Genomic DNA, 25,312 nt, shown 5'->3' on the forward strand with positions numbered 1-25,312 from the left:
GACCTTTCATTGCACATCTACAGCAAAGACCTTTCTACTTGAGTTGGGTCGTGTGCAGAACACACACTGAGTAACAGTTGTGTCTTCTCTGGCTCTGATAAACTGCATCTTAAGCATTATGGCTCAAATGCCAGGGCTATAACACTGCCGGTTTTAAAACAAAAGTGCCCAGAACAACAGCTAAAAGCAAAAGCACCAGACCCACCACTGTCAGACATCCGCAACAGGCCGGTTGTCACAGCAACCTTGCCACTTCGGTCGGAGGAATGTCTGGCTCTGGTTCATAACCAGCAGTGCTCTGGGACATTCGGTCCTGATTTCAGGGGGCTGCTTCACTTCTGACAAATACCCCCACATGGGCCTTGAACCAAAGACACTCACATCATTAATATAACACTAATGGACAGGCCTGTGGGGTGGCTGGCGGCGGGTAGAGGGGCAGATAAAAAGGGAAGTTATGTGTCAGAGATGTTTCTGTGCAAATGAGCAGCTCTGATGGGTAAATGTTGAATTTTTAACAAACACTGAGATGAAATAAAGGCATGGATAAAAGCCTGCAAGAAGAGTCAGTGCATGGAAACCGTGTCATGGCCTATTTTTACCCGCAGACTGGGCTGATTGTGCCACAGACATCCTGCACTGGTTGTATTTAATTTTTTTAAAGCAAGACTTAGAGACTTAGAGTGAACTTACAGCCAGCTTTCGATCAGATCCAAATTATTGGTTTTAACTTAAGACCAGATCGAGAAATCAGCTGCATTTCTTTTGAAAGTCTAAATGTATACATGAAAGAGAGGCAGACATGAACGTGTGCTTTCGTAGGATCCACAGAAATTGGTTGAAGTCATCAAAAATGCAGGTCTTTCCCTCGATCCTTCATTTAAAGTGAAATGACCAGTGGTTCTCAACTAGTGGATCAAGACCCAAAAGTGGGTCATGGAGATGTTGTCAGTGGGTTGGGGATGTGTGCCTTAAAATAAGAAATTGTGTTGGAAGGTCTATGATGTACTGAAGCCCTAAGCAGACATACATCTATATTTTTTTTCCTTTTTACTTCGTTCTGCTGATATAAGCAGATAAAATATGTTTATTTGTTGAGATATTCTGACATATTTCTCTCCATTTTTGAGTTTTGTGTAAAATTATGTCAATTTTGGCTTTTTTTTTCTGTTTTTTTTATTTTTTGTGTGTGTTGTTCCAATGCACATGCATGAAATAAACACATGTAACCCAAAAAATTTGTAATTGCAACAATTTCTGGGAGAAATTTCCAGGGGTGCCAATACTTTGGTCCATGACTGTATGTTCATGCTCTGCTAACATAAAGTGAGTGCTCATACATAGAACATATTCCACAACATATTTCCTGCATTTCATTTGGAGTTGCAGGGTGACATCCAGGGTATGCATGTTCTTTAAAAGTTTAAATTTGATGTCACATTTTCTGTGGCGGGGCACCAAAATGAAGCAAATGATTTTTAATACTCATCACCAGAAATAACAGGCTCAACATGTGGAGGTTGATTTGTTTTACAGGGTCATTTATACCTTCATTGTATGCCTCAATCACTTTCTTGGTGAGTTCTGACAGACTTCATTGCTCAACAAAGAAAACCCTGTATACTTGTTTATAATATTAAGCAGCTGGAAAGGTATGTGTGCCGCCAGAGAGGTTAACCACCTTATCAAGAATATTAGCAACTATACTGCATTAGCATGTCTGCAGCTTGGGTTAGACTGTAGCAGTGTTGATATATTGTGTCTATAATGGCTTCTTAGCCTTTAGCATCAACAGATGCACACAGTCTCAGACACTTTATGTTCTGATCTTCATGTGACTGTAACATTTGTTTCTTTAAATTGTCCCATGATGAGGAACATTTGCTTTGAGGGAAAGTGTTGCATGAAATCATTCAGTACTCAACATGATGTCACACATCCAGTTCAGTGTGTGTTTCACAAGAGCATGTAAGCATTTGATATAGTGTGGATTCAACAGATGAGTACAGTATGAATATGAGGATTAGCACACTCTCCCTCTCACCCTGCAGCCAATCATGAGTGAGCTTCTTGGGTAGCTGGCCAGTCCCAATCCAGCTTTATAGAGGCTTTAAAGACAATTGAGATTGACACCCAAGGAGCATGTCTAATCTGTGATTAACACCTCTCCCTCTTACTTCTTGTCTTTATTCCCACTCTTCCTGTCGCTCTTAATGTTCCCATGTCTTTAAATCTTACATCCCTGTCAGTCCTAATCCCCCACTCCTCTCTCTTAATCTTTAATCTGCCTCATGTCATTTCTCTCTGTCTTTTCATTTTTGAAATATCCATCACATGTCGGGGAGATTGATGGTTTAAGCCCCCCTCTGTAAGTGTTAAACCCCTTTTTTCCACTGTTTAGGGCACATATCACCTGATTGAGGAGGTGTCCAAGCTCGGAATTTAAAGCTCCTGTGAGGTTTTTTTAGGCTATGAAACAGGTTGAAATTAAAAAAGAGGCCTTTCTATAGGTTAAAAAATCATTAATAAGCATTCAGACAGAGTATTTTGATAATTTTTTTAAAAATGCTTGAAACTGGCGCACCGGTAGTCGAGTGGTTAAGGCGCATTCCATATACGCAGGTGACCCAGGTTCGAATCCGGCCCGTGGCACTATTTCCTGCATGTCTCTCCCCACTCTCTTCCCTGTTTCCAACTCTATCCACTGTCCTATCCAAAAAAGGCAAAAAGGCCAAAAATAAATCTAAAAAAAAAAAAATGCTTGAAACTGTTGCCGTGGGGTAGATGTCAGAGAGTTGACTAACAGCATCCTGCCAAAAAAATCTTATTTTTATGTTTTTATGGCAAAAATTCATTGTAGATGATTTGACTGTCCTTTTGACATGAAAAACATTCATGTAGTCTGCAGATGTCAGATAATTTGACAAACCTGAAGTTCTTCACAGGAGCTTTAAATTCCTCAAAGGCTAATTGTTTAGTAAACAGGCCATGGTTATGTATCATTTTCTGGCTTGATATATGCTATAAAAACTAAGGGTAGACTGATTATTGGCCAGGTTGATTATTGATGCCGATATTTGGCATTAGCCAAAAATCAATATCAGCATTTTATTTTCCCGATAATCTACCAAAATCAGTTAATTCAAAGGTCTGCTACTTTGGCTTTATTACAAGGTGTGTCTTTACATGTCAAAATGACTGCCAAGGTCTTTCTTTTGTTAATCTAATAACATTTTTGGTTTTGAAAAGACACCTTATCTGCTCTTAAGGAAATCTGAGGGTTGTTTTTTTAAGTTTTTGTGACATTTTCAATGTCTCATCATTTCCTCTCTCTCCTTTTCTCTCCCAGGCCTTCAAAGAAGAGTTGGAAAGTCTGATCCAGGAGCAGCAGAGAAAAGGGAACAACCCCACTGGCCTGCTGGCCCTTAGACAGATCGCTGACTTCTTCATGGCCAGCTCTGTGGCCGGTTTCAACACCTCCCCCCTCAGTGAGTACTCATCGTCCCGTGGCTTGTTACCCCGGGCAACCAGACACTAACATTTAGCAGAGCATGCCACCCTCGCCCAGGGTGCTTTTAACCCTACCGTGGAAGAAAAACATCACATTTTCAAGGAATGGACATCTGTACCCAAACATGAGCTCTCTGTGCTTAGGGGCATAGCTACTCGCAGACGACCCAACCCCAGACGCCGGAAGAGCTGCGCATATTTTTCTCTGTTTTTGATCCTTTGTGAGTTCTGTCCAGGAGTCCATATGTGAAGTCTGCTTCCAATCACAGAGCTGGAATGCACAGCTAATGCTGAATTATACGTCAAAGGCAATCTCATAGTTCAGTTCAGCTCTTTCTTAAAATGTACCAGTAATGAGTAAGTCTGAGGAGGCGTTGGCTGTAAACAAAGTATTAAAGGTTAGAGCGTTTACATCACCTCAAACCTTGAGTTCTGTTTGATGTGGAGCCAGATGTGTCAGACATGTCATTAGGTAAAAGGCAGATGTTGGACAGTGTTGTGCATAGTGCATGAAGTCTTATCACCCAAGTAATTTTGTTTGTGTGAATTTAATTTCAAAGGAGACACTGACTTTACAGGATTCCAGGGGATCCTTGAAATTTAAGGTTATAGGTTAAAACAGCCTCCAAAACGTCTCAATTTACTTGTTAAAGGACTTTAATTTAAGATGGTGCTTGATCTGAGACCTGTCTGAACTTAAAAGATGTTAAAGGAAGACTTTAAACCTGGGACATTGAGACTCAGAGCAAATAAATCAGTGCTACATAGTGTAAAGATTGATATTTTTCTTTGTTCAGGTCTTAAAAAATCATTTGAATTTAAAAAATGTCCAGCAACCTTGTTCTAATTAAAAAGTTTTGTGACTGGGAAGGGGGTTTAATTTAACAGGAATATTCCATTTCAAAACACGATGTGAATGTACAACAGAGAGAAGTTTGTGTATTTCAGTGTATGATGTGGACCTGTGGAATAGTTTGAGTGATGAAATGAAACAAAGCACAAATAAAAATCAAAAACTATTCATGAAGGAAATTTTCAGAACAGACGTGAAGGAGGAACGGTTCTAACTGGAATGTTTTTTGTTTGATAGCACAGGGTGAGTAATTGGATTGTAACAAACTGGTCTTGTTGCTTTTTCATTTAATTGGGTGGCAAATAAACTGGGGAGAGTTGTTGGTATGTTAGTCGTAAAGTCAACCGAGGGTTTGTTTAAATGATCCGAAGACGAAAGTTAGAAAGGCACAGGGATAAATACGTTTCACTCTACCTTCTCCTTTTTGGAGACTATTCTTTTCATTTAAGTCATTCATTCATTTAGTCAACAAACACTCTGTTAATAGTTTTTTTCTTATATCTAAATTCTGTTACTCCCTTTTAAGTTTCCCATTTATGTTTTTAAAGGTCTGGGGATGGTCACTCCAATCAACGACATGTACGGGGTTGAATCCAGCACGATGGTGAAAGGCGAGAAGCTGACCCGCTGCAAACTGGCCAGCCTCTACAGACTGTTGGACCTGTTCAGCTGGGCTCATTTTGCCAACTCCTACATCACAGTAAGAAGCAGCAAGAGCACACATTTATCTAAAATGTGATGAGATCATGAAAGCATTTACACCAAGTATTTATTGGGGCCAATACTTATAACTGATAGTTTCCTTAAAAAAGCAGTAGAACTGTATGAACTCCATTCAGTGAAAACAGATGTGCAACACAGCTGTGGAGAAACTGCACATTGTGGACTGCTGAATGAAAGGGAAATTGTTTCACAGGAGGATGTCTTAAACCTTTTTCTCTTTGGGAGCTTCCTAAAAAAGAGACTGTAGCATATATACCACGACATATATTCCAGATTTTACGGTAATCACTGGAAAAAGAGGAGTTTCTACTGCAGGAATGCATAGAAGAATGGACCCCATCTTTAGTGGCAGTGTTGCTGTGGAGCTCTCATGAAGTTACCTGTAGGCTTTAGTGCTTGTATAATTTATGAGGATGACATCATCTATTCAACATAACAGCACAAAATCATTCAGTTATCTCTGAATTTATTTCTGGCCATTTTCTCAAGATCCTGCTCATCATTACAGTGCGTTTACACTGACTGACCATCACAGATGTATAAAAAGAACACTCCCATGTGTCTTCGTTTATCAATAAGTCCGCTTATTACTTTCAAATTAAGTAGTTTGAAGAATAACACTAATATAATCATTGCACTTTCAAAATTCAGTTTATGATACTATTCACACCTGTTTCCAGTAGTGAATAAAGCCCCTGAATAAATCTCCATCCAGAGCATGCTCATACATTACTGTCCAGGAAATGTTTATAATTCAACAAGTATACAGAGTCTTTTCACACAAATCAGTAGTTTTTGGTGGGATTAATAATTCAAAGAGAATCAGGGGATTAGTTATCTGGTTTTGTTTGTCTTTTACTATGTCTCTTTTTCTTATCACAAAACCTTATCACTCATTCCTCAATTGGGAAGTAAAGTAAAGTTGCCATGAGAATTTATTCTGTGTGAGGGAATCTGATTTCTTTATTTTTTTTCTTGTTTCAGGGTCGAGTCAGTAAAGAACAGGACCATATCCTCATCATCCCCAGAGGACTGTCATTCGCTGAGGCATCAGCATCAAACATGGTAGGAAACATAAACTGTCAAATTGGCAACATAGCATGTTTAGATACTGTGTATAATGGGAATAAAAAGATATTTAAGAGGTGAAACAAAGAAAGAAAGGGAGGAAATCTAGTAGGAGGTTATTGTAATCTTATCTTGACTGGATACAAAAGTACAGCTTTCAGTGGTGGTTTGTTTGATGTTGCTTCTTTCAGTGTGAATGTATCAAGTGTTTTTTGCAGTTTATGGACATCAGTTATGATAATCAACTTTGCATGAACAGTCATTTAAATCCTTGTGTTTGCTGCTTTGATGAATTTATCAGGTATAAGAGACGAATTTAAAAAGTTTAGTCTTCCATAGCCATTGAGGACATTTTGTCCCCCTTTTTCTTCCCTCTCTCTTTCTCTCTCTGTACAAGTATTTGCAGTGTTCAGTGTCCCTGAAAGACTCTGCAAACATTGTGGTTCAGGTTGTTTGTCCGTCTAGTGTTGGTTCAGAGGGTGCATATTCTCTCAGAGCTGTACCAGCTGAGCCAATGGATCTATAATAATGTGTGTAATAATGTGTTTGCTACCTCGTTTCATCCTTCCTTACTTTTTCACTCCGTCTTATTCGGTTTCTATTTCCATCTGTTTGTCTGCAGCTCTGTATTCCTCTTCCTTTGCTTTTGCTTCCCTTTCATAATCTGGATTTTTGTTTTTTCCTGCTTTTTCTGAATGCCATTTTCAAAAAGAAAAATAATACATTTATGCTTCTGAGACATACTTATTGACACATTCTGAAAGAACAGCAAGATGGCGGTATTTTTTTTTAACACTCAACATCAGAATTTTCTTGACCAATGCTGTATTTATTGCCAAAAGTTATATCATTTCCTCAAATTCCCATTATCAGGCCAGTGAATTGAGAAATATCATGGGCTACACTACTAAACTTAGCTCAAAAAGTAGGAAAAAATTGTGTTTGGTAGATTATTTCTTTGTTGTAATAATGCATTGTCAATTAATCTTATACTGTTGGAAAGCCTGTTTTTTCACTTTTAAATGGTGCCACATTTGTGAGGAACATGCATTTAAGGGATGAGCAGCAGAGCTGAGTATGTGGTTATGCTCATTAAAAACTTGTTTAGTTACTATTACTATTTGTGAGGTAAATTTGGTTTACCATGCCAAGTTGAAATGCTTGCTGACAGCTAAAACAATGATTTGAGTATGAGATAGAATTTTCCGATATGTGTCCTGCCATTACAGCCATGACTGCACTAGCATTGGTTAACTTGAAGGCTTTGTTAGTATAGTGTATTTGGGATTCTCCTCATGCTTGCTTGTCTGCACGCTCACCAGCTGCAGTATCATGGATATCAAGGATTAGACAGTGATGTCACCGTGATGCTGCTGCCACAAATACATGCCCGTGTATATGCTTGTGTCTTTTACACATCTTTATAATCTGATCGTTGAATTTCAGACCCTGGCGTAGAGCTCCACTGCTCTTCCACTTTGTTGTTGGGATAATGTGTCTTGTTTGAAAAATACTGAAGCACTTCTGAAAAATAAAGTTAAACTGCTAACGCTGCTATTTGTCATGTCCAACTCTGCAAATTTCAAACACAAGTCATGTTTGTGCTGCCGTTTGGGCTCCCTAATATTACCATGTCAATATTTTGTGTTTTGAAGCAAAATAAATAATGGACACAATAATACGAACTATCCTGATGAAAATAAATTCCTCAAATGTTTCCCATGTTTCTGGTGTAAGTGGTTTGTTTAATATTCAGAATGCATATTTTTATGAGTTTACCAAACTATGCCTCATAACTCCCCTGTAATTTGCCTTTTTTTGTTCAGTAAGATTTCAAAGGTTTCTTTGCTTTGTTTCACTTCTTTTTTCCTTTATCTTTAACACCTGTGTAAACATACACAAACCTGTGTGATGTGACTGCAGTCGTGGGTTGACAGCTGGATTATATTAACCGTTCTGCTGACAGAACAGATTTCTCTGTTTGACTTGCTGGAGTGTTTTGAAGCTGGAGACACACAGTGAATCTGTGCATAACTTTAGCACTGGCTTTCTGCTAGTGCCTGAAAGTAAAGAGAGTGGATTAAGTGTTAATGTTATAGTATCATCAAATATACTACCAACAGAGCTAGCTTTAGACTAAAATCTTTCACAAGCACTCTTATGAAACATCATTAGTAACTTGGCATAAAATGTAAAAGTTCAGAGATATCCACCTTATTACTAGCTCCCATAATACTTTTGTTGAAGTGACTTCGAAGCGAATTTTTGTAAAAGCAATGAGCCGCTACTCCTGATTGTTAGAGTGATTTGGAGATAAAATATGTAAACCTCAACCGTTACACCTCAAACAAGATAACAGTATTATTCTGCTATCTTCAGCAGGAGAGGGCAAAATGAAGAAATCTCCTTAGAGTCGGTAAACTGTTAAATTTAGCTACTTTTATTAGCTTCATAGTAGTAGTTGCATAGTAATAGGGACAATCAATGTTTTGTGAAAGCAGACATGATTTTATATGCTGAGAAAATGAAGAGCACAGTCACAGCTTTAACATTTCTCTCTTTAGTTTGTGGATTTTCTGCGTTTTTTATTTTACCAACTAGTTCCTCTTTTGATATGTGAACATTGTTAATACCCATGATTCACTTGGTCAACTTTTTAGGTCGGTAAATTTAAAATTTCACATTATGTATTGATATTAAATAATTATTTAAAGAATCACATCATTGATGCATTTAGAAAGTGAACAGCATTTTTTAACACAAGTGTTATAGACACACATTCAGCTGTCTAGTTATTAGTACCACAAAATGTATAGCTTTCAGCTCATAATAAAATTTACCAGGATGCTTAATTATAAAAAATGAAGAGTTCTTGCTAAACTGAGGATTTATTCCTTTCCAAACAACCACTATTGGCACTAATTAACAAGCCAGGAAAAAGGAGGATAAAGATTGAAAATTAGTTTGATGCAGAGTTAAGTGAGGAAATACATATTTTTAATAGACATAATGATAATAGTTATGATGATTATTATTATTGTTATTATTATTATTATTATTATTATTATTGTTGTTGTTGTTGTTGTTGTTATTATTACTGTTGTTATTATTATAGTAATAACAATAATAATACCTTTATTTGTGTAGCAGCTTTTACAAAAGTTTTGCAAAGTACTTTGACAATAAGCAGAATCACAAATAAGAGAAAGCATTGTAACATAAGCATAAGAACACAACAAGGAAGGCAAAATCCCCAACAACAGAAGAAAACATTGAAAAAAATCTGCTGACAGTATAACACTAAATTCATAATAACCCATGATATTAAAACATAGAAACATAAAAATCATCACACATCAAATCACAACCTTCACACAAAGCGAAGTTATTTAATCCTGTATATACAATGCTGTGAAAAGTATTTTCCCCTTCCTTTTTTTTTTTCTTTCTTTCTTTTTTGCCTATCTATGGCATCGGGCTAAAACCATGTACATCCATTTTTTTCATGGCTTTGTTTTTTTTTATTAATCAATGCCAATGATCATCCTTTACATCTGCCACTGGGCTTTAACCAATTTTAAAGCAATGAAAAGTGTCAAAAAGATGCTTACTATGACCATTCAGTGTTAGATTAATTGAAAAATACAGTGTTTTTTTTTTTCATTCCCTGAAAAGTGGTGATTTTGGAGATACCAGGTTCTGGCCCAACACCAGCGTTATTATTTATGTGTAATGGCCTGAGTGTGGCCAGTGAAACTGAGAACAACTTTCCTAAAATGTGTTTAAATCACAATTAATTTAGAATATAACAAGGGGGTGCTTGCTTATTCACATAGGGCCAGGAAGGTTTGGATGGCTTTCTTCCTTAATCAATGAAATTGACGTTTAAAAACTGTATCTTGTATTTACTCTATCTTGTCTTTGTCTATTATTAGAGTTTGTTTAAAGATCTGGAACATTTAGGTGTGACAAAAAATAAGAAATCAGGAAGGGGGCAAATATTTTTCACAACACTGTAAGGTAATGCAAATTTAACTGACAGTTAATGTACAGAATATCAAAGCCTGTTTCAGACTGGCTGCATGGTGACCGCCTAATGGCTTGATTTTCATTTCACTGCACATGCTAACAAGTCAAGAATTTGAACACCTGCACCACATCTCCCATGTCTGATATGTGCATCTCACGCACAGAGAATCTAGAGCATAGACCGCTTGGCTTTCTCTAACACAGGCTGCACTCATCAACTTGCCAAAATTCACATTTGAATGATAGAGAGAGAGCCATTAATACCTTGTTGTAGCAGGTACATCCACAATGGTAGAATATGTTTGCAATGTCTTTCTTGATGACCCAGGTGAAGGCCACAAGTTGTTCTCCAAACTTAGTTTTTAGTGATTTCCAGTGATGTTACATTTTGAGTTTAAGTGTAAGGAGAAGTGAGCAGATTGCTAGAGAGGAAGTCATCCAGAATATGGAGTGTGATGGTTCGTAGCAGGGTCAGCTGGGTGGAGACTGAAGCGTCAGAATAAGGCTGGTGTCTAGTTGGCTTTGGTCAGTTTCCATCTGCCTCGCCCTCTCAATCCCTCTGTTTGAGCTCCCAGACGAAGGTGGGGTCACTTAAGTTCATAAAAACATCCACAGTTAGGAACACCGACGTTTGTTCAGCTCTTATCTTATTATTTTGTTTGATGTCAAGCTGTTCACTTCACTTAACACAAATCACGCTTGAATCCATTCAGTTCTCATTTCAACTGTGCACGCACACTTCTGCTCCGCTCTCCTGGACAGACTCCTTGTTATCCAACTTTCCATGCACTCGAGTCACATTTCAGATTCTTTCTCACACGTCCTTTGGCATCTCTTTATAATTAGCAGTACTATGTTTGTCAGAGGGGGCCTCTCAGCTGTGAGCCTTTTGAAGGACGGGACAGGGTGAACTGATCCTGTACCGGACGTGTGATGTGTAAACCAATCGATGTTCGATCATCAAACAGCTGCCTGCCTAGTGGGTGTGTGTGGAGAAAAAGATGGTGGCAGTTAGTTACGCTTGGCTAGTGCCGTTCACGTCTCTCTTCTGGGTGAAAGATCAATAGACGGTCATCCATCCATGCATGCAGATGGCTGTTCAAAGACAGAGCAGCACCCAGGACATGTCTCAGGGTTTTGAGCTTGAATTGAATCAGCAAGCTCCACCCTTTTAAATCATTAATATTTGATATTGAGTTTTTGTTCCATTATAGTCGCATTTAATTTTAGACTGTATAAGATATATTCCTCACTATTTAGTTTGTAAGTTTAATGGTAAAGAAGCTACATAAATACTGGGATTTTTATGTATTTCATGTCATTACTTGTGAATGGAAACACCCTGTCAGCAAGAACTCTATCCTCCAAGTTGACAACACTCGCCCCCACAGAGTGGGGTTTATCAGAGACTACCTCCAGAATTTTGGAGTGGAGAGGATGGAATGTCCTGCCAGCAGTCCTGACCACAACCCCATTGAACACTTGTGGGATCATCTTGGGTGTGCTGTTCGTGCCAGAGTGACCAACACAACCACGTTGGCTGACTTGCGACAAATGCTGGTTGAAGAATGGGATGCCATCCCACAGCAGTGTGTGACCAGGCTGGTGACCAGCATGAGGAGGAAGTGCCAGGCTGTTGTGGCTGTGTATGGTGCTTCCACACACTACTGAGGCTCCTGTCTGTTAAAAGAATAAAGTGTTAAATTGTCAATGTGTCTTGTTTCTTCAAACTTCAATCATCCAATCCACCAAACACCCAACAAGAGTGAATGGCAGACTCAGCTGTTTGGCATTGGCAGAGAAGATTTGGCACATTTTTCATGGGTGCAACCCACATACTCAGCTCTGCTGCTCATCCCACAAATGTGTGATCCTTACAAATATGGCATTATTTAAAAGGGTAATAAACAGGCTTTCCAACGGTGTAAGATTTATTACCAAGAAGCATTGTTACAACAAAGAAATAGTGTACCAAACAAAAATTGCCTTACTTTTTGTTTTAAGTTATGTTCCAGTTCATCCCAAAGGTGCTCGATGGGGTTGAGGTCAGGGCTCTGTGCGGGCCAGTGAAGTTCTTCCTCACCAAACTCATCAAACCATGTCTTTATAGTACTTGCTTTGTGCACTGGGGCACAGTCATGTTGACATAGAAAAGGACCTTTCCCAAACTTTTGCCACAAAGTTGGAAGCATAGCATTGTCCAAAATGTCTTGTTATGCTGAATCATTAAGATTGCCCTTCACTAGATATAAGAGGCCTAATACAAACCCTGAAAAACAGCGCCATATCATTATCCCTCCTCCACTAAACTTCACTGCTGGGACAGTGCAATCAGGCAGGTAACGCTCACCCGGCATCCACCAAACCCACACACACCCATCTGACTGCCTAACAGAGAAATGGATTTGTCACTGAGCAGAACTCATTTCGACAGCTCCATAGTCCAGTGTAGATGTGCTTTATACCACTCCATCCAATGCTTGGTGTAGGACTTGATGAGGTTTTCATGCAGCTGTTCAGCCATGGGAACCCATTCCATGAAACTTCCTGCACAGTTTTTGTGCCTACATTAAAGTTAGTGGAACTTCAGAACTCTTTGGCTATTAATCAGCAGAACATTGGCGACTTTTATGTACAGTTGTTGACCCTGCTCTGTGATTTTATTTGGTCTTCCCCTTCATGGCTGAGTGTCTGCTGTTCCTTAATACATCCATTTTCCAATAATATCACTTACAGCTGCTTGTTGATCACTTCCTCTGATGCGTACCTCATGGCAGAATCTTCAGACAATAACAATAATCACAGGAGCCCATCAGTCTTCATTCTCATTGTTTCTGTTTGCCTTTGCAGGTCATAAGAATGCATTTGTATTATTTTTCACTCTGTTTCATAACCAGCAAAAACTCCTTACATAAGCTTTAAAAAGTCATTACAGCTGCTCTAAAACAAAAAATAAAACGGAAATCAGAGTAATCTGGTAAGAGCAAACGGTTATCTTATTTTAGTTGTCTTTCTAATGTAACCTTAGTGAAAGAGAAGCACAACAACAACACCAGTGTTAGAATGTGGAAGTGCAAATTTATGTACATCGCTGTGAGAGAGTCATGGGTGGGAAGGAGTGTAGGCATGGATGAATAGTTCAGGTCTGCAGGAGCTTCTTTTGCCACTGTTTCAGGAGGGAGAGAGAGGAACAGCAGTATTTGTTGATGGAGTGACTCATTTGGTGTTTAAAGGCTTACAGAAACAGGTATTTTTTAATAGTCAGTTTAAAGACTCGGAGAAAGGCACCTACATCTCATAAAGACTTACAGGAACATCTTAAATTTTTTTATATGGATGGAATTTCTTCTAATTCAGTTTTCTGGTTGCACCATTATGTGGTAAGAAGGTCTGCCATTCAGTCTCTACTAAACTTCCCTGCAGCATTCTTCACTGACGTGTCCCATGTATGAGACTCCTTGAACATAATTTTTCTCAAAAAAGGAGCAAAGTGCAGCAGAAGTCAGTAAAAAATGAGATTCCTGACCAAAGTCATCCATCTCCAGCTGAACTGGGTGTATTTCATTAGGCTGAGACTGGATGATGGATGATCTTTCCTGTTTTGAACACTCACTCCTGGACTTTGAATTAGGAGGGACAAATTTGAGCTTTTAGGTTCTGGTTTGTACCACAGGATGACATGTTACCGTGAGGAAAGTTTTGATTGCAGAGAGCCTGGTTATTATTAGCTTTTACTGTGAGAACTGACATTTTCAACCTGTTCTGTTGTTGACTCTTTGTCCGGTTATCTTTCTCTGTTCTGTCTTTATCTCTGGTTATCCAGATCTCCTCTGCCTGGGTCTGTACTTTCTATCCTTCTCTTCATCACTCTTGTCTCCTGTCCTGTAATCTAATGACTGCTAACTGGCTGCTAATAAAGTTGTCATGGTAAAGAATGTTATGTCCACCCTTCAGCTATATTATGTTTCTGGTAATGCTTCAATTTATTTCCTGGAAAGCGGCAGACAGAGAGGAGGGATCATTGATAATTGGATTTCTGTCATCATGCTCAATGATTTTGACTTGTGTTTATGTCTTCTTAGTTAATGTTGGCAGTTTACCAGCTCTGCATTTGTGTACGTGTGTTAGAGTCATCATGTCTGGTTATATTTGATTACAAGGATCTGGGTATGGTTAGATACTCAGTATGTCTCCCTCTGCTCTCCTTCAGCCTCATCGTGTTTCCTCTCCCCATTTCTCAGGAGAGTCGTAGATGATGCAGCTGTCAAGTCTGCAAAAAGCTTGTTTGGCTTGTATTCGATTGTTTAGAAAAGCAACAAAATGCTCTGAGTTGTACATCCACTAACTCCAGTTCCAGATAATCCCTGAATCATCCTCTGACTCTGTCTCCTCTCTGTTTTTCTCCAGGTAAAGTTAAACATCATTGGGGATGTGATCGATCAGGGCTCCACCAACCTGAGAGTTGACCCTGCAGGTTTCAGCCCCCATGCTGCCATCTACTCCATGCGTCCAGACATCCGCTGCATCATACATGTGCACACTCCTGCTACAGCTGCTGTAAGTTCTTCTAATACTTTTCCAAACCAACCCTGCAAACACATCTGCAGCACTCACTGACAGGGAATTTCTTTATTGGATGCAGAGTTCATATTGGCAGCTATTCTGAATTTAGAAGCAAATGCCTTTTAGTTTTAGTCACATTTTCGTATATTACCCTTTATATTACGGCAGTTGAGAAATCCAAAATGACACGTATTCAAAATAGTAGAGCTATAAAATGGAATAAAAAAAGATGTTAATCTTGATTAACATACATTTGGAGAGTAATCACAACTAAAAGTTTAATTGTTTGACAGCCCTTGTCAAAACATTTATTCTGACTGAATCTGACGTCCAATCATACTTTTGTGTTCAAACTACCCTGCGAAGCTGAAAAAAAACTAATTTCTTAGTAGAGCCACAGATTCATCCAACCTAACAGCTCATGCTCTCTCTGTCAGACACTTTGGATGAGAACACACAAACAACTGCTCTCTTTTTTCATTTTTTCTTGTGTTTTAACAGATTTACACATACTGATGAAATCTAAATTGCATTTTTTGTCCTGTTTTAGTCTTCTTGATGAAAACTAACAAAATTTTCATCTGCTTTTATGATCAGAAATCTATTTTTAGCTTGTCTTAGTCTTGTCTTTCTAACGAGAGAAAGGGAGTCAGCTGTATTCATAGTTTTAGTCGCTTAAATTAACACTGCTTGCATGTCTCCTTTTTTACTTTAGGTATCATCCATGAAGTGTGGCATCCTGCCTATTTCCCAAGAGGCATTGCTCCTTGGTGACATTGCCTACTACAACTACCAGGGCAGCCTGGATGACCAGGAGGAGCGCAAAGAACTGCAGAAGGCCCTGGGACCCACAGCAAAGGTACAAAAACCAAGTAAAATAAGCATTTAGGGAGCAATTCAGACTATCTAAAGGAATACCTCACCTAATAGAATTAGTTTTCTTGTCATCCTGGCCATAGATGAGATGATTACACCCTGTTTCAAGCTTGTTTAGTAAAAGTAAAGCATGTACAATAAAAGAAAAAGAAACTGCTGGTCCTGCTCTGTCCAACAATTAAGCACGAGCAACCAGCTCGCTCAGACCCGCAGGCTCATGTGTTATGTTGTCTGAAGAGAGGAGAAGAGGGAACAGTCAAATGCCTGCTGCTAACTAGTGGTCAGGGGGTGAAATTACACCACAAACTCCTGCACCAACAAAGTTGGTTATTAATAGACAAAATATCAATACTTCATTATAAAATATTGTTACAGTATCGCGCCAGGAAATATTGCAATATTTTTGTGTATGATTATCTTGTCCCACCCCTGCCAACAATCACAAAGTGTTCCTCACAATACCTCTCAAGCTTATAAATAAAAACATTTGACTTATGTTGTTTAATCTTGGACAATAAACATTGTGAAGTACAACATGCAGTTGTTTTGAGTGGTCAAGCATGGAGCTTATAGGCCAGGTGTATGGATGTTAATGAATTTTTCTGTCATCTTTCGGATGATAACTTTTGCTCATTAATCACAATAATGACAAAGAGTTTGTTATCCTTCCTCTCTGACATTACAAAGAAAATTGACCCAAAGCCCTCCACCCCAAATCAGTGTTCATTTTGGCAGCTATTTTTAATTTTAGTCGTAGTTTTTGTTTTTAAATGAAATGCATTTAGTTTTAGTCCCCTTTATAGTCATTTCTACCCTTTTAGCCTTTCAGTTTTAGTTGACGAAAACTCAAAATATTTTAGTCTAGTTTTAGTCCATAAAAAGTCAAAACATTTTAGTCTTGACTTTTAGTCTAAGCACTTACTCTCTTGCCTAAATCTGGTACCAAATCTTGGTAGTGTGTTTTATGGACCCTGCCAAACCAGGGATCCCTGCTTTCTACAGCTTAGAGGCAGAATGGATATAGATGTATTGTTGTTTGGCAGATTTACCCACAGTGGATAAATATCACAGATTTTAGATGTCTGACAAAAACTAAAAAACATTTTAGTCTAGTTTTATTCATCTTGACCAAAACTAAACTTAGTTTTAGTCAGTTTTAGTCACCACGGATCTATTTTTGTTAGTCTTAGTCTAGTTTTTGTCATGGGAAAAAAGGTTGTCAACGAATAGTTTTAGTCAACGAAATTAACACCGCCCCAAATGCTATGCTCTACAGTCACAACACAGCTGGCAAGAATATGAAAATAGAAAACATTTTCAAAATGTAAAAACAATTGTAATGTGAAGACAGTATATCTTAAATGATATTCTTATCATGCAGAAGGAAAGGGTGTTAACTTGTCCTTGCGGTCAAAAAAGAGAAATGAGTCAATTATCAGGGTGTGGTGCATCTAAAATAGGAAACTGTAGCAAGACAGTGAACACAGCACATCCTGTTGAAATATCAGTGAAGTTGTGTTACCTTTGTGCCTTCTTATTTCTCACCCTGTGAGTTATACCCTGTGAGTGCCCTGGCTTTCCGTGGAAATGATCAGAGAGCAACTAAATATATATTGGCAGATAATCAGGGTATTCAAGGGAGTTTCCTCAGCCAGTCTGATTCCAGATCCTGCTGTCATAACTGAGTGGCTCAGCCCTTATTGATGTATGAAATCAGAGCGTGTTGCTTTGAGGTAACTTACTCGTTAATAGGCCCGTCATTTAACTATTCAAGAACAATTATTTAGAGTTAGCCACATGAACATGTGACTGTTTTTTCTTCTATTGATAAACCCCCTGTTTGTGTTTTAGGTGTTGGTGCTGAGGAATCATGGTGTGGTTGCTCTCGGGGAGACTATCGAAGAGGCCTTTCACTATATCTACAATGCCCACTACGCCTGTGAAATCCAGGTACACACATCTAACAAACCTGAGGGAAGATCCTGGAACTTTCAGTGACCTCCACACTACCCCTGCATAATGTGAAAGAACAGCAGGGGATTGTTTTGCATCCAAATTCAGTCTTTCCATTGTTATTTCCCCTAATTTCATGACCTTAATAACATCTCATAAATCATGATCTCTTCCTTTTTAGAAAGCTTGGCCAAACAGTTATTGGCAAAACTCTTAAGATTGTGTTGTTGTTGATGTCAGGGTGTTGTTTTTCCTCATATTTATTGAGGCGGCGAAAATACTGACATAAGGATGGCCAGGAGGAGTTGGGGGAATCAAAATCAAGCAGGAGTTATCAAAGACAACGGATGTGTACAGTATTTATTATCAGCGGTTATCACATTTGTATTGAAAGTATTTTTACACATTCAACATAGTGGAGTAGCTCAGTTAATTTAAGAAAATAGTTCAATTTTCTGAAATAATGTCCAAATATTGAACAATGTAGTTAAGTTAAGATAAAAGCTGATTTAGCTGGATGAACTCAATCATCAATTATTATACAGTTTAAAGTATGAACAGGTTATTAGCTAAAATATTAACTACAAAGTAATTCAGACCATAGTTTACTCATTATGGAGCTATTTTTTTTCTCAATATAAAGTGATATTTAGTCATTTCAGAACTGTTTTTCATTCCTTATAGAAATGTTTCTACTCATTAGGGAACATTTTCTTCTCCATATAGAATTGGGTAGTGGTTATGTAGAGCTGTATCTTACTCTAAATAGACTGATCTTTCTTCTTTATATAGAGCTACATTTTCCTCTTAACAGATAATTCTGCCTTTTTCTTTGCCTTTTTTCTTTTTGTAATTCTGCGCACCTATAAATGGCGTAACAAAAGAGGTGTTTTTACCTATACATATTAGACAGTGTTCTAATATACAAAAACAATTGTGATGAACATATGACAACGATCCAGGAGCAGAGCACAAGACAAGGTAGTAAGGTTAAAGAAGTTTATTTGAGAACAATAGGACAGATGATGGTGAGTGTACTGGCTGGTGGTTGGAAGTAGCACTGGCAGAGAGATGGAGACACTGCAAAAAAAGAAGACAAATGGAGTTAAAAAAGTCAATTAAAAACCTCACTGAAAAATCACTAGATTATCAAAGGTTGAAGAGGAGTTACCCTACTAGAAATCTGTAGCCCACAGGTGTCTGAAGGTTCATCACCAGGTGAGGAGGTCTTGATTGCCAAGGATTAGCTGCAGCTGGCACACTTAACGAGCTGCAGATGGGACTATCCAATGAGTGATGGCAGCAGAGTTGAAACTTAAGTGGCTGTGGGTAAAAGTTTTACTCCAGCAGAATTTACTCTGTGTTTTTACTCCAACTCTGGAGGTGGCTGGTGATAAATATACTCAATATAGAGTACATTTTACTATTTTTGAGTAAAATACTTTTTACTCTGGAAAAATTACTCCCAAGATTTTCCTGTGAAGCTTCTAGTTGTAGACAGTGGTTTAAATTGTGAGTTAAATGTGATTCATAATAGTTTGGATACTTTGATAAAGCTAAACATTCAAGTGTTGACATTGTGAGGATATTTTTTGTCTAAAACCAAAGAAGGTTCACAGAAAGCAACAAATAAACAGATAAAATAGTTAACCAACATTTTTGAAATTGTAAGCCTTGTGCAATGCATTAGACAGTGAAATGGCTCACATTTGAGCAAGCCAATTAAAAGTGACGTCTTAGCACTTGATAAATATTATAGCAATTCATGCATGTAGTAAAATATAGGAGAAGATCATTCCTTTATTAGTGGAACCAGTAAGCCAGTCATAGAGGGTTTATGAACTTGAAGGATGTTTTTTTTTAATCCTTCATTCTACCACTCTACTGTCAGGGGTGAAAATCTGAACTCAGACAAACAGACCCAAACAAATGACAATTTAAAATGCATGAAATAATTGATTTTGATTTAACAGGTAATTAGGTAATGCTTTGAGAGTAAACCACAAAACTAGTGTTTGTTTTATTTAAACCTAAACGAAATGCTCTTTGACATTTTGTAATACTTGCTTCAAGTCAGTGTTATATGTGTTGTTTTTCTGCTGTTTGATTCTTGCGTGTCTTTGTGGTCACTTGAGCGGAGGATTTTAGAGATGTTATTGTGTCCCTTGCTGTAACAGGAACACCAAATCTCCTGATTGACTCTCCCCGGTCAAGCAAAAGAAAACATTAATCCATCTGCAAAGCCCAGCTTAATTTCTATAAATAAATCCCCCAACCATGTTTGTTGTATGCCATGTACCGTATATTCTGTGGTCCTGTGGTAGCTTTAGACAGAGGGGCATCTCATGTTTTTTGTACATGATGGCTTTCTTGTAATTGACAGAGAATGGTAATTTTGTTTCTTTGAGTCTCATTTTAGATTAATGATCTGGGGTAACAAATGTTGAGTGACAGAAAGGCCTTTATGTCTGCGAACATCAGTCGTCAGTCTAGACTCACATGCTTCTCCATCTGTTTGATCTCAGGTGAATGCCATCTCGTGTGCTGGCAGTGTGGACAACCTGATAGTGCTGGATCAGGAAAAGTACAAATCACGAGTGCACGCTATAGCCTCAGCTGGTGCTATCAACATGGCCGGCCAGTACAAGTGGAAGGTCGGTGAGCTGGAGTTTGAGTCACTAATGAGGATGCTGGATAACCTGGTGAGTACATAGGTGTCTGTTAATCAGAACGCTCATTCAATTCTTCAGATTTGACTTTAACTCTTTTGTTTTTTTTGTTTGAATAAGCTCAGAGACAACTCTTAAAACCACATGAGGATAAATTTATTCAGAGATGTTTTTTCTTTTATAAGCTCTGCTATCATTAGTTCTCTAACTAGATAAAATGTCATGTGTATATTGCATCATGTATCAAAATGCATGTTGGACTGTTAGAAAACACATTGACTGATATAACTCAGCCTTACATAAATGTGTTTATAGGCTACTGCAATTATGTGTCCTTCCTTTCTGGGGGACATCCTTTGTATCTATTTATAGGACCGAAAGGCGATTTGGTAGATATTTTGTGACGTGGATACAGACAGAAAAAAAAGACCTGTTATAGAAAGCTAAACCTTTAAAACAGAAAAGCTAGAGGAAACAGCACTGCTTGGTGGGTTTTTATATTCAGGTGTTATTTTGAAAATAGTGCAGAAAGTTCTTCTTTTAAAGCTTTTCTTATTATCTGACTCCATTGTTATGTTAATTTCTACACTAGGCCATGCCACCCACTCTCTCTTGTTTTCCGCTCTCTTCCTTTAAGAATCATAGCTAAAGATGTATGGATTAGGACAATTTGGGCCAAGGAAATGATGAGTCATAACTTTCAGATTGATATAATGCAGTGATAGTAACCACTTTAATATGAAATATGTGAAGAGTTATCAGTCAATATGAAGTGCTGTAAGATCCTTTTGGTAGTCTCAGATGTATTTAAACTTTTAAGTGAACAAGGATGTTAAACAAATAAAAGAACATTTGAATGGCTGACAAGTTAGCTTAGCTGTTGGCTGTTCAGATGTGAAATATTTGTATATATAATAATATTTATATAATAATAATATATGAAATATTTGTTGCTTTCCTGGTTGGCCAACTTCTTCAACTATTTCCTGATATGCAATGTTTGCCCTGTTTTATCCCAGTAATTCCAGTAAACACATTTTCCAAGCTGCTTAGTGTTGAAAACCAGACAATATTATCCCGTCCCAAATGGCTACGAAGAGTTTATCAGCTTTTTAGATTTCGTAAAGACAAGTAAAGATCTTTGCATTAGACACAGGCATCATCCACAAATGTATGGATGTTAATTTCATTGACATGCTTTTTTCCATGAGAAAGAATAGACTAAGACAAGCCAAAAACAGATCTTTGATGACTAAAACATACAAAAGGTAAGTTTAGTTTTCATCAAGATGACCAAAATAAAATGGCCAATAGAAACGGAATCTACTATTTAACGCGGAAGTCGCAGAAATTGCATGACTTTGACTGAAGTGCTGTTTTTTTGTTTTGTTTTGGGGTTTTTTTTGGGAAAGAGAAATCTACAGTGCTTAACAAATTTATTAGACCACCACACAAAGTAAGGTTTATGCCACAGCTGCCCTAAATTAACAGCACTGGTAATTACCAGAATCATTTTTTTATGTTTCTGCAATGTTAATACACCAATTTGTGGAAGCTCTTTAACCAAAATTATATTTTTAATGCTAAATATACATTTTTATTGTTATAAATGAATTTTCAAATTTACTGACTGACAAAAACCTGAAAAAATAGTAAAGCACATTAATATTTCTTGATTAATATGTCAAATTATAGTTATTTACTTGCATTCCTGAACAGAAAAACTAGTTTTATTGGTTGAATGTTATGCTTGATTAATTTCTGACTTCTCAGAGAAGCCCAGTGAGCCGGCTCACATTTGGGTGAATTCAGTTTGAAATTCCTCATTCCTGTTCAAACTGGTAAAAAGTGGAGAGCTCAGTGAAAATGAAGGAGTCTGCATTAAAGCCCTTCATGATGCTGGATGGTCTCTGAGAAGAATATGACAGGTGGTCTAATAAATTTGTTAAGCACTGTATATCTGGGGAATATGTTCCGGGGGGAATACTTAAGTGTGGCGCAACTTGTGCCTCAATTCACAATCATTCACCCTGCCCTCTCCTGAACAATAACGGCATGTCAAAGCAGCTGCACGAAACACTGTCAAAAATCCCGTAGCTCAAGTAACAATTATTTTATATCAGGGTTATCCAAACGACGGCTCCTGGGCCAACTGTGGCCCTTTCTCAATAAATTGAAGGTTATTTCTATTTTCTATTTTTTTCTATTAGTGAACATTTTATTCATTTACATGAACAGGACACTCTTTTTATGGTAAAATTAGTGGGAAAGTTAAAAAACAGAATGTCAAAAAAATTGAAACGGGAACAACGGAATTTGGCAAAAATAAAACAGATTTCATAGGGCCCAAATAAATCTTGTGGAGCACTAGTGAAATTTAAATAAAAATTCAATTTGATGCACAATTTATTATCAGCATGATCTGTGCCAGCAGTTATTAGCTTTAAAAGTTAAATATCAATATTGGCAGATATGATATTCAACATTGACAACCAATATATCAGCTGCAAATATTGCTCCATCAGGTTATTGTGATTTCCTACGCCGCTACACACTTCAGGAGGCCCATCATGAGCCCTAAATATTTTGATCAAGCCCCAGACGTAAAACGAAACTACCACAACATGTTGTACGTGGTGTTCTTTACCATAAAAAGATGTGGATAAATCGGTATCAGTGGCGACTAAAAATGTTTGGAAATATTGACATATCTGATATCGGCAAAAAAAAAAAAAAAAAAATATTGTGCATCCCAACTAACTACAGTGGCTCTTAGGCTTACTGTGATTTATTTACTTGTGGCAGTAAGAAGGACTGAATGAGGCCATGACTTAGGAGGCTAGCAGTGTTTCTTTAAAAGCTTTTCTCCCTCATTTGCATCAAAAACATGCTTTAGAAAACATGATATGCCATTTTACAGATAAGCCTTGTGGTACATGTGTGAGATTGAAATGAAAATTAAATTCAAAATGACAGGAGGCAGTGGTGGACACCAACAAACCAAAGCAGATGAAGGTGTCCCAGACCACCTCTTTGTTCAGTCTGAGCTTTCAGATATCAAATGAAGACCATGGGTGCAATTAGGTGAATCCACACCAAGTATTAAGGGTTATTGATAGTCTCTCCTCTTTAAATATCACTAACATATCTTACAAACTGCATGACCTTGATTATTCCTGTTTGCAGTGTTAGACCCCTCACTGCTGACATTTTCTGCCATGTTTGACCATGAAACCACATCAGTTTGTCCAATAAGTGACGTCTGCTGTCTTATTAAGGATCACTTCTCTTCATCAGCTGTTATGTTGCACTAGCTTTGCAGCATTGAATTGATGTTACAAAGCTGATACACATCAGCTACTGACATCAGGGCATCTCATATGATTGGCCGGTGTTTATCAACGGGGACGATATCAACCTCTTCCAGATTTCTACCTTTGCATCAGTGTGCTCTTTCTCAGGGCCATAGAGCCTGCTTTTATTCCTTACAGTTCAGCTCTAGTCTGCATCCCTCTTTTCTCTCACACATTATAAAACAGCCTTCTTATGAGACATGCACTTGTTTCAGGACAACCTCCAGCAATGATAATGAGGCATAGTAAAAATAAACTCATTACTCTCTCCTTTCCCTTTCACAACCTATATGCAAATTCACAGAAGTGTCTGCTTTGAATTTGTTACAGATAAACTAGTGTCAAGCTGAGTTTTGCAGAAAAAAATGAAATTTTGATCTGGGGCATTGATCTCAGTTAAAATGTCAACCAAAAAAAGCTTACATGAATAAAGAGGAACTTTGCTGTCAAGCAGAAAATAGTCTGCAAGAACAGCAGGATCATACAAGTTTTAGGTGACAGAGAGGGGGAAATGAGTGTGTTAGTGGAGCAAAGATTAGGAGAAGAAGGGGATAAATGGGTGAGAGGAGAAGGAAAGAGCCAGACAGGAAATGTCTCTCTGACTGTGCCCTCTGTGGTGTCGGAAACCCTCTGAATACAATGTTTCCCTTCTTTTCCATTATGAATCTGGCAGCTTTACAGCAAGAAAATCACAGACTTTATTTAAATTTTTGTTTGGTGAATCCAGTCCACTGAAGTGTAAAAATTCTCATCATTTGACTTCAGGAAACATTATGTATGATGACTTTTCCTCCCTCAGGGCTACAGGACAGGCTACGCTTACAGACACCCCATAGTACGAGAGAAGCCGAGGCACAAGAGCGACGTCGAGATCCCGGCCACGGTCACGGCGTTCATGTTCGAAGAGGACGGGGAGGCCACACGACTGCCCTTCAAGTTCCTGCAGCAGCGACAGCAGAGGGAGAAGACGCGCTGGCTCAACTCGCCCAACAGCTACACCAAGGTCAGCGTGGAGGGTGGAGAGGAGCGCTACAACAGCCGGACAACCACGGTAAGTCGTGTGTTTGTGTGTTAATTTGACAAACCTGATCTTGTAACCCTAAACAGAATCAAAGGTTTCATTTTTTTTCTAAATATATAAGCAGAATTTCAAGTCTTCATATATAAGTGACACTAAACTCCTCGATGGTTAATAGATAGTATAGTATAATGTTTATAATGTGTGTTGTTTATGTGCTAATATTGCTGTATAGGTCAGTGTTATTAACTGGTTTATTCCTAGGACCCACCACCACCTCCTTTGTCATTGCAACCTTAATTTCTTTCAACCATTCAAATGCATTTGATAAACAGACTTAGGTCAGATTTCAACATAACATCATTACATAAGCCTAGAGAGGACATGCATACATTTATTTTATTTCACTCCATTTTCCTATGATGAAGTGGAAAGTTTAATTTTCCAGAGATCTCAAGACATTTCCTTACTATCATGAGGAAAAAAACTTTGTAACCCTGAGAAAATGAGAAAAAGAAGTCAAAATCTTGAGGAAAACAAAAATGTGTTTGGTATAATGGAAAATGAGTAAAATAAGATGTAAAGTATGTCTGCTTCCTTACATTGTTAGCTTCTTGCTACAATTTATTTTCAAGGCACACATTCATGACCCACTGAAAACAGTTCTGACTCACCTTGTGCCCTGACCCACCGATAG

At 38.0% G+C, this 25,312-nt stretch overlaps 1 protein-coding gene across 3 annotated transcripts in view; it reads left to right on the forward strand.

The window, feature by feature from the left end:
* Window positions 1-25,312, forward strand: part of add3a (adducin 3 (gamma) a) — a 162,180-nt gene that overhangs the window by 116,713 nt on the left and 20,155 nt on the right. For all 3 annotated transcript variants that reach the window (XM_041785435.1, XM_041785438.1, XM_041785436.1), the window contains 8 exons: window positions 3,350-3,488; window positions 4,912-5,063; window positions 6,071-6,151; window positions 14,591-14,740; window positions 15,462-15,605; window positions 17,474-17,572; window positions 20,101-20,277; window positions 24,397-24,648. In XM_041785435.1, the coding sequence (XP_041641369.1) occupies window positions 3,350-3,488; window positions 4,912-5,063; window positions 6,071-6,151; window positions 14,591-14,740; window positions 15,462-15,605; window positions 17,474-17,572; window positions 20,101-20,277; window positions 24,397-24,648 (1,194 nt within the window). The remainder of the gene's footprint in view (window positions 1-3,349; window positions 3,489-4,911; window positions 5,064-6,070; window positions 6,152-14,590; window positions 14,741-15,461; window positions 15,606-17,473; window positions 17,573-20,100; window positions 20,278-24,396; window positions 24,649-25,312) is intronic.

Source organism: Cheilinus undulatus, linkage group 4, assembly GCF_018320785.1.
Source record: "Cheilinus undulatus linkage group 4, ASM1832078v1, whole genome shotgun sequence".
In the NCBI taxonomy this organism is placed as follows: Eukaryota; Metazoa; Chordata; class Actinopteri; order Labriformes; family Labridae; genus Cheilinus; species Cheilinus undulatus.